Source organism: Chelonoidis abingdonii, chromosome 11 (assembly GCF_003597395.2).
Source record: "Chelonoidis abingdonii isolate Lonesome George chromosome 11, CheloAbing_2.0, whole genome shotgun sequence".
Lineage (NCBI taxonomy): Eukaryota > Metazoa > Chordata > Testudines > Testudinidae > Chelonoidis > Chelonoidis abingdonii.
Genome location: NC_133779.1, coordinates 5554537 through 5566526, shown reverse-complemented (window position 1 = coordinate 5566526; position 11990 = coordinate 5554537). Strand labels below are relative to the sequence as shown.

At 56.0% G+C, this 11990-nt stretch overlaps 1 protein-coding gene across 2 annotated transcripts; it reads right to left on the bottom strand.

Moving 5' to 3' along the window:
• Nucleotides 1-2195: 2195 nt before the first annotated feature.
• On the bottom strand, nucleotides 2196-5800 carry SNRPD2 (small nuclear ribonucleoprotein D2 polypeptide). Of its 2 annotated transcripts, none has more exons than XM_075070664.1 (3): nucleotides 5685-5800; nucleotides 4242-4418; nucleotides 2196-3726 (listed from the first exon to the last, which is right to left on the bottom strand). In XM_075070664.1, exons 2-3 carry the CDS (start codon nucleotides 4391-4393, stop codon nucleotides 3552-3554), a joined length of 327 nt encoding a protein of 108 aa, XP_074926765.1. In that variant the 5' UTR covers nucleotides 4394-4418; nucleotides 5685-5800; the 3' UTR covers nucleotides 2196-3551. The 2 variants fall into 2 exon arrangements, with proteins under 2 accessions (XP_074926765.1, XP_074926764.1); XM_075070663.1 differs by having other exon boundaries at nucleotides 4242-4421; nucleotides 5685-5793.
• Nucleotides 5801-11990: the final 6190 nt, after the last annotated feature.

Below are 11990 nucleotides of genomic sequence, written 5' to 3'. Positions count from 1 at the left end.
GAAGGGGATGATTTGGTTCGGAGGCGCAGCAGCAAAGGGCCGGGGTGGCTGAGCCAGCATGGCCTTATCACAATGAGAGTCCGACACCCGAGCTGGACCGGAGCTCGGGATCGATCCCTCACCCCCTGGGATCCTGGCCAGGCCGAGCTGCAGCTGGATGGCCCTGCAATGGGGGGCCAGTGACCCCCTCCATCCATCTCACCACTGCATCCCTTCCCCGCTCTGTGCTCCCCCCACAGCTGCCTCTTGTGCCAGGATCTGGGGAGACGCAGTCCCCCATTCCCTGGGAGTTAACTGAGCCCAGAATCTTTCAGTGGGGCTGGGAAGTGACCCCACACTCCCAGGAGCAGAAAGGCTCCTGCTCTGAGACACCCCAGCTCCCAGGGAGGCACCGGTGCCCAGCTAGCACCGGACAAGTCCGCAAGGGTGCCACAAGCCAGGGGTGCTGGCGCAAGAGTGGGCCTGGCTGTTTCTCTGCCTAGGCTGGGTCAGACCTGCCAGGCAAGGAAACGTCAGGGACAACGTGGAGCCGGGGTCGGTCAGGTCTGACGTAGACAGATGATCCCTCTGCCCCATGCCACGTTGTCCCCCCTTCCCACCAGCCCAGGCCCCCTGAACCCTGCCCATCGGGGCTCAGCGCCTTGCCCCAGGTGAGCAGATGTCCTGCCAAACAGCCCATCTGTCCCTTGATCAATAATTCATCCCCCCGGCAGCAGCAGGGGGCTTGTCCCCCCCGGCAGTAACCGATCCGGCCCAGCGGCTGCGCATCGGGAAAGGGGCTGTCCTGTGAGAGAGCAACACAAAAGTCACTTTGAGAGCGGATCAGAGTGCGGGGGCCCCGGGGGGCCGGCAGGCGGTCGAGTTTCACTGGCTGAGGAGCAGCTGGGCCCAGGGGTGAGCTCACGCTGAGATAGCCTGAGGAAGAGATGCCCGCAGATCTAGCAGTGCTGCGAGCACCGACCCACAGCGGCTCCGTGCACAAAGGAATAGTGTGGGGCTGGCTGGATCAGAGGGGCAGGGAATGGGACCTTCCCCCTCTAGCCCAGGGGGTCTCAACCTCTCTGAGGCCCCCCCGAACAAGCGATAACAGCACCCCAGCCTACCTGTGCCCAGCAAGAGGCTTTCGGCACAGTTAGTGGCTGAAGAGCTGTATTCTCTGGCTAGCTAGTTACACCCCCGCCTAGAACACACAACAGGAGAATACAGGGACAAGAAGAAACCCGAGCCAGGGCTTACGCCTAGTTTATTTTGGTGGGTCCTCAAACCACAGCTGAGAACCGCTACTCTATGGAGTGCTGGTGCCAATCTAGCCCTAGAGGTGGGGAATGGGGCCTTTCCCCTCTGGAGACACTGGCTCCCATCTGGCCCCTGGCAGGGCATCTGGCTGGGAGGAGGGGTTTGGACCTTTCCAGATTATTCTCCCATTCAAAGCCCCACCCACCAGGCCAGCAGGGACCATCAATTGTTCCCCCAGCTGCCACGCGGTGGCCCCCAGAAAGGAGTTGGGAGGTCTCCCTCCCCCCTCAAAGGGTCAGCTGCTCCCGTCCCAACAGACTCTCTGTGGCTGCCCCCTCCTCCCAGCCCTAGCTGGAGCAAGGGGTGTTGAAAGTGCAGGGCGAATCAGCCCAGCCTGCCGCTGCTGCTCGGTTGACAGACAGAGGCCATCAGGCCGCAGGGCCCTTGAGCCAGTGCCTGGGCCCAGCCCTGCATCCAGCCACAGCTTTGTAAGGACTCCGCAGCCCCCTGCAGCTTGCCCTGCCTGCGGGTTGCCTAAACTTGTGGCATCTGGCCCCCTTCGGCTCCTCACACAGAGACCAGCTCTGGGGGAGGGGAAGAGCCAGAGCCACGAAGAATGTAGCTCTCCGGGCTCCTGCTGACTCACAACCCACAGGAGAAGCCAAACAGCCTGGTATCCAGGGGAAGATGTGAACCAAAGTTTAAAGCATGTGGGTCCCATCCCTGCCCCATCTGACCACCCCTCTATGGAGGGGAAGCAGAGGAGTGTGGGTTTAACTCCGAAACAGGCATTCGGCTTCCCCGACTATTTACAGCCAGCAGCAGGCCCTCTCCTGCCCCAGCCTGGCTCACATGACAGTGCCTGCCAACAGCATAGCCCCCACATGGAACGGCAAGCAAGGTTCATCCCACGTCACCGGCCGTGCTACCTCTCTGCCCCAAAGCAGGCAAGAGACAGCTGAAGAAATCGAGCTGGTTTATTACAAAAGACCCTGGTGTCACCCATTTGCTGCAAGCAGAGGAGCTGCCCTTGAGGCTGGAGCTACAACTTACAAGATCCCGCTCCTGAAACTGCCCCATGGATACAAGGAACCCGGGACACAAGGAGCCACTAGCTCAGATGCCGCTGGAGGATCAGGGCCAGGAGAGCTATCAACACGAGATTTCTGCACCGATGAGCTGTGGGATTGTACCAGACATGACTTACCCCCAGCCCAGGCAGCGTCCAGAGGTTCAAGGTGAGGGGAAGAGGATACTTGGTCCCTGTCCCGCTTTATAGCAGAGTAAGGACCAGTCCTTCGTGCCCAGTGCGGATGCAGCTGAATCGCCTCAGCTGGTCCCGCTGGAACCAAGCCAAGGCTGACGCCACCCAAAGCTGTCTACACTAGGAGCTGAGCGGTGTTTCACATCACATTTGCTACCTCGACTTCCCTGGTGCCTCGCTCAGCTGGAAAGCGGGACCCAGACTCAAGTACAATCGCTGCTCGTCTGGCTGGGTCTGGGGAAGCAGAGGGTCACAAGAGGGGCAGCAGTCACATACACCTGGTGCCTCTCTGCAGGGTGTTTGCAGTAGGGTAGCTCTGCAGGGTGGAAATCCCCAGGGTAGACGGCCCCCACTCAAATCAGACAACTACAGCAGATGGTCCCCTTGAAAAGATACCTTTGAAGAGCTGTTCAGAGACAATTCTGTTGAGAGGTCCCCACTTCTGTTAGGCTGAGATTCCTGGTGCTTCTCTTTGTACCCAGCTCCCTTAGGAAACCTCAGTGCTCCCCATTCCTAGCAACCAAGCCCAAGAACAGGCCAGTCAGGGGGCCTATGAGCTAAAGAGCCTCTCACCTCTATGCAGCCTCCCCCAGGGCCAGCCGAGTCTGCAGCACCCAGCAGCAAGGCTACGGGTGGGCACAGAGATCCGGGGTAAATCCAGAGAAGCAGCGCCAGGACTTTCAGCTTTGGGCAGGTGGGTAACGGACGTGGGGAAACACCAGCCTGGAATGGACTTGCAACAGCTGGGGTCTCCTGACCAGTTCTGCTCCCAGACACCCCCTTCCAATCCCATGGGATGGTGGGAGGGGAAGGCAGCAATGGGGCGGGCGGTGGGGGGGGGGCGGTCTGTGCTCAGCCCTCGGCAGTCTAAGGACTAAAAAGGGAGGTACAGGCGACACTTGGGGAGAGCTCAGAAGAGTTGTTTCTGAACAGGACGGTCTTCACAAGTGATGCAGCCAGCAGGCTTCATCCAGAAGGGCTGGAGGCAGGTCCCCTGCTCAGCCTGGCTCTGGGTCATGCCAGGGTGAGGTTGGGGCCTTGGGACAGTTCTCTATTTGCCGGCAATGAGGGGGTTCCTCAGCACCACAATGACCGAGTCCCCCCGCAGGAACATCTTGGAGATGTAGCGATCCTTGTTGACGGGCTTCGATTTCTTCTTGCCCTTGCCGCTCTTGGGCACCTCCGTCCACATCTCCTTGACGTTCTCCAGCACCATGTTACAGTGCCTGGAGGGAGAGAGTCGGGGAGGGGGATCAGGGACACAGCAATGGAGCTGGGAGGAACCACTGACAACCCAGGCCCCATGGCCGGAGAGGAAGCTGCTCATTGCAGCCTCTGACCTGGCATCCCCTCTGCTAAGCCTGCCCCGCTGAACTCATTCCTGCTGGAATCAACTACTTAGTGCAGCAGTCGGGGTCTACCAAGGAGGCGGAAAAACTGTAGGTCCTTCCACTTTCCCTCCCAGACCTGAAAATACATCCCTGCAGCTCTGCCACCTCAGTGCCCCCACCACACCAATAACCACCAGGTCACCCTCCCACAGCAGGAAAAAGAATCCAGGAACTCTGGCTCCCAGCTCCGCTGCTCTGACCACTGGACAACATTCCGCCTGCTCAGTACTGCAAAATGGGTAGGGGACTCTTCTGCTTTTGCTGGGGAACAGGGCAAGCATAAACTGCATCCCCCTGGGTCCAGCTGTGAAGGAAGGGTATTTTAAGTGTATGGGGGGAGGAAACCGCACCTGTCGAAGGCCTTGACACGTCCCAGCAGCTTCTTGTTGTTGCGACAGTTGATCAGCACCTGAGTGTTGTTCTTGACCGACTGAGTGAGGACAGACAAGGGCCCTGTGTTGAACTCCTCCTCCTCCCGCTTCTGCAGCTCCTCAGGGGTCATCTCGCTCTTCGGTTTGTTTAAGAGGCTCCTGCAGGCACAGAAGGGGAAGATACGGCATTCATGGAGCCTCTGCCACTCCCTCCTCCTCCTCCTGCCACACCATCTGGGGCGTCCCAGCAGGGCAAAGGGCCCATCTCTCGGGCTGCCTTGTCCCTGACACCCCACGGTGACAGGGCACTGCCAGCTGGGTGATTCAGTCCTCGCTTTCCCATAACCCCACCCATCTCTAGATACCTCTACATAGCAGTAGTGGTGATTCCCAGCTCGCCTGGATGTACATGTGCTAGGGTCTGCTTGAGCTAGTGTGTCTGTGGTGGATCGGGCCTGCTGTCCCAGTATCTGCCTAGGGTCTGACAGGCTCATTCTTGGTGCAGCTGGGCATTTCGAGACGAGCTAGCATGGGCATAGCTAGACGAGTGGGAATCACGCTCCCAGCTGCAGTGGAGACGTACGCTAAGACTCGCTCTATGGCCTGTAAAGCTGCCCGGCGGGAATGTGTCCATTTCAATGAAATTTCATTTAGCGCAAAATGTAGCAGTGTCTCCATCAGGCCCAGCGCTCTATTTCAGCCTGCCCGGAACGTTTGGCGTTTTCCTTTCAAAACCCAGGTGATAAATGATACAAACCAAACCAAGTCCTAGTAAAACGCCTCGATTTCACGCCACCGGAAATGTCAGAAGTTCAGTTTTGCTGCAGTTGGGAATGGGAACATTTCAAAGTGTCGATATTTCCCGCAGAACAGAGAGTCCTGGATTGGATCCGCTCTACCGCTGCCCTGGGGTCTCCCTGCGGGGGGCCCCGCTGTCCTTTGGCGGGGGCCCCTCAACTCTCAGCGCGAGCGGGTGGCACGTGCTTCTGCCTGAACGTGGGTGGGTGGGAGAGAGGCTGAGGGGGGGGGGAGACTAGCCCCCTTCCTCAGGCTTTCTCAGCTTCCAGTCAGGGGCGGGGTGAATCAAACCTCCCGTTACCCCAACGCTCCCTTCCCGGGATCCCCAGCAGCATCTCGTCTGAGAGCCGAGCCGAGCCGAGCCGAGCCGAGCGCCCCCCGAGCCGGGCCCGGGCGGGGCTCCCTGGGCCAATGCCCCGCTACGGAGGGGGCTGGACGCGCGATCAAGGAACCGTCCCCGACCCCGATCCCCGGCACAGGCCCCCGCCCCCATCACGCGGGGGGGGGTTAGGGCCGAGGCGCTCCAGGCCCTCGCCCGGGGGCGCTGGTGAACGGACGGAGGGGACCGGCGCAGACTCCATCTGCCCCTCCCCCACCGGGGCCCCTCCCCTGTGGCCTCCTCACATGACGCCGCCGCCGCTCCCGCTCTCACACACGCGCCGCTAAGAATCTCGCGCCGCCGCCGCCTCTGCCGCTGCCGGGACTTTCCGCTTCCGGGTGACGGGTGAGCGCGCGTGCGCACTACCCCGGCCTGGCGGTGTGTGGCGGGGCCGCACTTCCGGCTTCCGAGCGGCCGCGCGCCTCCCGCTACGGGGCGGCCGGAGGGACCAGATTGCCCGGAGCGCGAAGGGGCCGGTGCGCCGGGGCTCCGCCAGGGGGCGGGGCCAGAGTCGATGGAGGCGGGGGCAGACCCACAGGGGGCGGGGCTTCAACCATGGGCAGAACCAGGCGGGGGCGGAGTTTGCAGCTGGCACAAAGTGACCCAGGCTGGGCCCAGCAAAGGGGGCGAGGGGGAGCCCCATGACCCCGGCTGCCCCATGCTATGGGGCTGGTACCGCGCCTGAGGCAGAGCTAGGGGGGCCCCTCACCCCACGTGCCCTGTGCAGCGGCCAACACAAGGGGGAACGGGGCGGATAACAGACAGCCACTATCACAGGGCCTCTCTATAAAGCCGGGGGGCGACCGCAGCTCAGACACGGGGTCGCCCCATCTCCACCGAGAGAGAGGAGACTAGGGACAGGTGGGGAGAAGTGCAATAAAAATGATGTGGAATATGGAACGACTTCCGCATGAGGGGAGATTACTAAAACGGGGCCTGGAAATGTGACGGCTAACGGGGGGGATATGCTGGAGGTCTTATCAAATCATGGCGGGGGTGGAGAAAGTGACTAGGGAAGGGTTATTTACTCCTCATAACACAAGAACTAGGGGGTCACTCAATGAAATGAAGAGGCAGCAGGTTGAAAATAAACAGAAGGAAGTATTTCTTCACCCAGCGCACAGTCGATCTGGTGGAACTCGCTGCCAGGGGTTACTGTGGAGGCCAAAAGTATCACTGGGCTCAAAAAAGAACTCGATAAGTTCTTGAAGAATAGGTCCATCGATGGCTAATGGCCAGGATGCTCAGGGACACGATCCCATGCTCTGGGTGTCCCTAAACCTCTGGCTGCCAGAAGCTGGGATTGGGCGGCAGAGGATGGATCACTCAATAATTGCCCTGCTCTGCTTATTCCCTCTGAAGCATCTGGCACTGGTCACTGTGGGAAGACAGGATACTGGGCTAGATGGACCTTCGGTCTGACCTAATATGGCCGTTCTTACGTAACCAGTGACTTGAAAATAAATTAAATGGTGGGAAAATTGAGTAGCCAGTGTCAGGCGAAGGGTACTGCAGGGGACAATTGGAGGGGACTGGGTCGGACCTAGTGCTAACCTGCAAGGCAAAGCCAGAGGTGGCCTAGGGGAAGACTGAATAGCAGGCTATGTTGATGCAAGGCGTGTGGCTACCAGTGCAGGATCAGGGGCTGGTTAAGCCAGGTGGATCCCATGCAGGATTGGGGGCAGGATCAGACCCCAGTGGTCTAACTCCATAGCCCTGCAGTGGATAGTCCAACCCCATAGCATTGCGGCAGGCAGATAGCCTGGGGATGGGGGACAGGATCAGGCCCTAGCAGCCCAGCCCCATAGATGTGGGTTTCGGGCTGCTGTCCGTCTCATGTTTTCTGTCTGCTCCTATGGGATTTCCTGCCCCACTGTGGTGTGTCGGGGAGGGGGCAAGGACATGGGGTCTCCCTGGCTTGACAGAGCCAGGAGCTTCACAGAACACATCTAAGCTCCTAAATGTCAACAGGCAACTCTGCAGGCAGCTGCCCGGGCCTATGTTTAATCAACAGCGGCCTCCAGTTACAGGCAGCTGCCTGCCCATCCCGCCTGGTCATCCAGCTCCCTGCGCGCCCCAAGCGGCTCCAGGGCAGTTTGGATTGGTGCCCTGGGCACTGGCAGGTGCAGGGAGCGGGGCAGGCACCAGGGCCAAGTGTGCTTAGATTTCCCACTCGCTTCTCCCATCCTGCCACTGCCCACTTGGGACTCGGAGAAGAACCAGATAGATAGATTAGATAGATGGGTTGTGTATGGGGATAGATTAAATTAATTCAATATTAACAAACCTAGTAAAACTCCCTCTAAATGTCCGACTTCTGTTTCCAAGTTTCTTCTTTGTGAAAATGCCTCTTTTCTGCCCCCAAAGCCGGTGACGAGCCATGTCCTGACCCGGTGCCTGACCCTGCGAGGGTCTTGCACCCTCGGTACCTGGCTGGGTCGGGCTCCATACAGCTATTTGCTTGTTCGCAGTCAGCTGCTCCCACGGCGAGGGGCTAGCCGCTGTGTCCCAGCTGTTGGATTGGTGGTAATTTGCGCCAGCAGAGAATTGGGCCCCAAGAGGGTTCAGGCCTGGGGAGAGCTCTCTGCTAGCTGCCCTCTGAGTCTGTCTGTCCCTCTGTACATGAGAAGGGAGAGTATGGCTGAAGATTGGGCACCAGCCCTGGCCGGACGGAGGGAGGAATAGGCAGAGGACGGGGAGGGAGGGAGGAGAGGACAAGGAAGCAGGGATATATATTAAGTTTCAGTCTCCCTTTGGTTTTAGTTGAGAACCCTGGGGACTGGATCTCCGAGGCTCGCCTCTAGGGGAGGGAGGGGCCCAATCTCCGTGGCTCATGGCCTCTCTGCTGTGACTGCCAGTGAGGGGACCAGTTAGCCCCGGTTAGAAACGGTGGCTGATTTTTCTGACATGGCCTGCTGGAACTAGGCTGGGACCACCAAACTCTTCACGCCCTGGGGATGCCCGGCAGCCTGACCGGTGAGAGAGACGTTCCAGGGCCGCTTTTCGCTCTGAAATCCACACGTGGCCTCAGATTTTCTTGAAAATTGCTGTGTGTCACAGTGGGAGCTGGGGAAGATGACTGGTCCAAATTTGAGGTCACTTGAGCAAAAGGTTCCCACGATACAGCCCCCCCCTTAAAAAAAAACCACGACAGCAAAATTGTACAATTCTCATAATGTTATTTTGCCTGGGGCTCAAACCCTGCCTCAGTTCCTCCCCAAACTCATCTCAGCCAGTGGGCTTGATCTCAGTGTCTCACACCCATGGCCCCTTTGGGGAAGCAATACTGAAAAAATTAGGGTACACGCTGGGTCTCACTTGTGGCTGGAGTCTGAGATACAGGGGTGGGGGCAGCAGGCTTGAGTCTATGCTGGGCTGGGGGGATGGGGGTGGAAACACAATCTGTAGGCGACATTCCTGGCTTTCTTCTGCCTGGAGCCGTGCCCCCTCCTGGCCCCCTTTGCGCATTTATAGTAGGTTATGTATACATGGTTAATAGCTAATAATAAAATAACAGCGGTTGTGAAAATCCCTCCAGTCCCTTTGTTACATGCACGTGGCAACAGGCCTGTTTGCTGAAGGCAAAAAGAGCTCAGGAAGGTAAACAGGTGCTGTGCCCCACCCCAGAGGTGGCTGCATCCCAATGTTGGATGAGTGATCCTTGCATAAACTGACACGCCATGCCCAGATGTGACTGCGTCTCGGCACTGGGTGAGTGATCCTTGTCTAAACAGTTGACACATCCCATCACAGAGGCAGCTGCATCTCAACCCTTGGTGAGTAACCCCTGTCTAAACAGCTGTTGATTCCACCCCAGATGTGGCTGCATCTCAGCGATTCCCACATGCACAGTGGGTCAAGTGCTTTGGAGTTAAACGCGCCGGAGAAACATGAGAAATTATTATTTATTAACAAGCTCAGGATCTCACTTTGACAGGTCCCACCCGGCCTGTCATTCCATTCACAGCTCTGGCAGACAGCTCACACACTAACGCCACGGCTCAGGTTCCCATCTCCTGGTGGGACCGGATATCAGAGACCCTTAAAGAGGCAGCAAAGAGCAATTAATCTTGGTAAATGGGGAGCAGCCCTCCGGGGGATCATTGTTAACAAATGATTTGTCAGGTTGGTCCTGGACTGCTCAGATACTGTGAAATAATCAAGGATAATAAATAACACCATAAAAAATCACCGCTCCTAGGCCAAATCAAGAGCTCCGGTTTGTATTCAGGTTAGAGATGGGTATATTCCCACATGGGGTAGGGGACCCTAAGAATTAGATCTTGATCCAAGGGGAAAGGCCCTGTGTCCCATTCCCCGTCCCCCTGAGCCAGCCAGTCCCATCACGCTGGGCCAGACTGCAACTCAAAAAATATTAGTTGGGGACAATGTTTGTAAAAAACCAAAAAGGCCAGGTTCTGAGATGGTGGAAATCAGCCTAATCCCATTCACTCCAATTTTCATCAACTGGGGATCTACTGATTTCAGTTGAGTTGGGTACATTTAAACCTGCTTGGGATCTGGCCCACAGGGACTCCAACTGAGTGACGGCTGATTTACCCCAGCTGGGGACGTGGCTACGTGTTTAGAACCTGACCGAAGAAAGAAGCGATTTCTGGAAAAACATTTTCATCGTACGGTGGTTTTCCATGGCCCCAGGCTGCGGCTGTGATCGCAACAAGAAAGATAAGTGGGAAGCTTTGCTCTGGTTTTATTCTTGTAAACATTCACAAAAGGGACTTCGGTATTCAGGGGACACTGCAAAACATTTTCAGAAAGTGGTTGAAATCTTAAAAATATATATTTTCAAACACCATTTCAAACTCAACACCAAGGATATGGACACCTCAAGCCGTTTTCTCTTCTTTTTCGCTCTGTAACATTGAGACCAAAAATGTATAGTTTTAAAAGGGTGCCATCAACATATTTAAAAAAATCATGCTTTTTTCCCCTTTTTGCAGCAGGTTTAGCTACTAATGTCACGAACGAGAGCCAAGATCTCTGATGGATTAGAGAAGGGGGGAAATGTTCTGTTTTTCAGTTTGTTTGCTTCACGCCTTGTCTGTCTTCTCAATTCAGGGCCGTGCCTTGCATAGTGAGTCCATTTTGCCCATTTGTGTCTTGTACAGCAAGAAAACATGAACCAAAACCGAACCATGAAAATGTTATTTTAAACCCTCAAAAATGGGCAGAGGGCAGAAATCGGACCTGGAATGACATTTAAGTCATTACCTGAAAATGATCAGCAGCCTGGAAAAAAACAACAACAAACCCTCTGCTATGAGGACAATTAAAAAAGATTGTGATTGTTACATTTAAAAGGAGACACGTGAGAAGGGATCTGAGAAGCCTATAAGATAATGAAAGGTCTCGAAAAGGGAGATATGGAGCTTCTGTTCTTACAGCAACACAAGGATAAGGGAGACGTTCCACTTAATTAAAAGGTTGAAAATTCCAATCAGAGCGAAGGAAAGACTTGCGCACACAGCGTGAGATTAGACTGGGGAACTCACTGCCACTAGACATTGCGGAAGCCGTGTGTTTTGCAAGATTCATAGAGGGACCGGACATTTCTAGGGCTAACAAGGATACCCAGCGTTAGAACAGTCCGCACTAAGAAGGGAGATAAAACCTCCCACTTCAGGGTTTAAACCAATCTCTTAACAATTAGGGATCAGGAGGAGATCTTCATTGGAGACAGATTATTCCAGGTCTGCTGCTGCAGGGTGCTTTTGCCTTCTTCTGAAGCAGCTGCTGTGGAAGAGGTGATATTGGGCTAGATGGACCCTGGCTCTGATCCTGTCTGGCAATCCCGACCTTTCTGTGTCTGAAACTGACTAGGTTCCCAAGCTTATGGCGTTCCCTTTAAACCACCTGAACTGCCCTGTGGAACCCCTGGAAGGGGACAGTCGTGCACAGCTCTTGCAGCTGCAGAGGGAGGAGATTAATGAGTTTGAACAGATTTCACCTTGTGGGCAAAGGTTTTGGACTGGACCCCTGGGGGAGCAGAGTCCCGATCCTGCAACCCCTAGGCCCAAGCGATTCCACGTAGGATGACCAGACAGCAAATGTGAAAAATTGGGACGGGGGTGGGGGGTAATAGGAGCCTATATGAGAAAAAGATCCAAAACTCAGAACTATCCCTGTAAAATCAGGACATCTGGTCATCCTAGTTCCACGGGTGCAGGGATCCTCCTGCAGAGAACTTGCTCTATGGCTGGGGCCCTAAGGGGCCTTAAGTTGTGCTGCAGATAGCTCTGAGGGATAGATCCTGCTCCACTAACGGCAATGGGAAAGCTCCCACAGATCTCAGTGGCACAGGATTAGGCCCATAGTCCTTAGTCATGTCACAGATTTCAGTGGGAGAGGGACTGGGCCCAAATATGGGAGTAACAACATTTATTAGATTTAAAAACAAAAAACTCCCCCAATACACCCAATTCTGCCGCTTGAACAAGTGTGTAAGCAGGCCAGGTTGTGTGAATGGATGTCTCTTCATTGTCTCTGAGGGAGGAGGCTGATTTGCACCATCTGGGGATCTGTTCCTAGAG

Bases quoted from the DNA above. Each gene is read 5' to 3' on its own strand.
- SNRPD2 (XM_075070663.1), bottom strand. The intron at 3,727-4,241 runs GTGCGGTTTCCT...CTCTCCCTCCAG, and splicing joins CGTGTCAAGGCCTTCGACAG to GCACTGTAACATGGTGCTGG.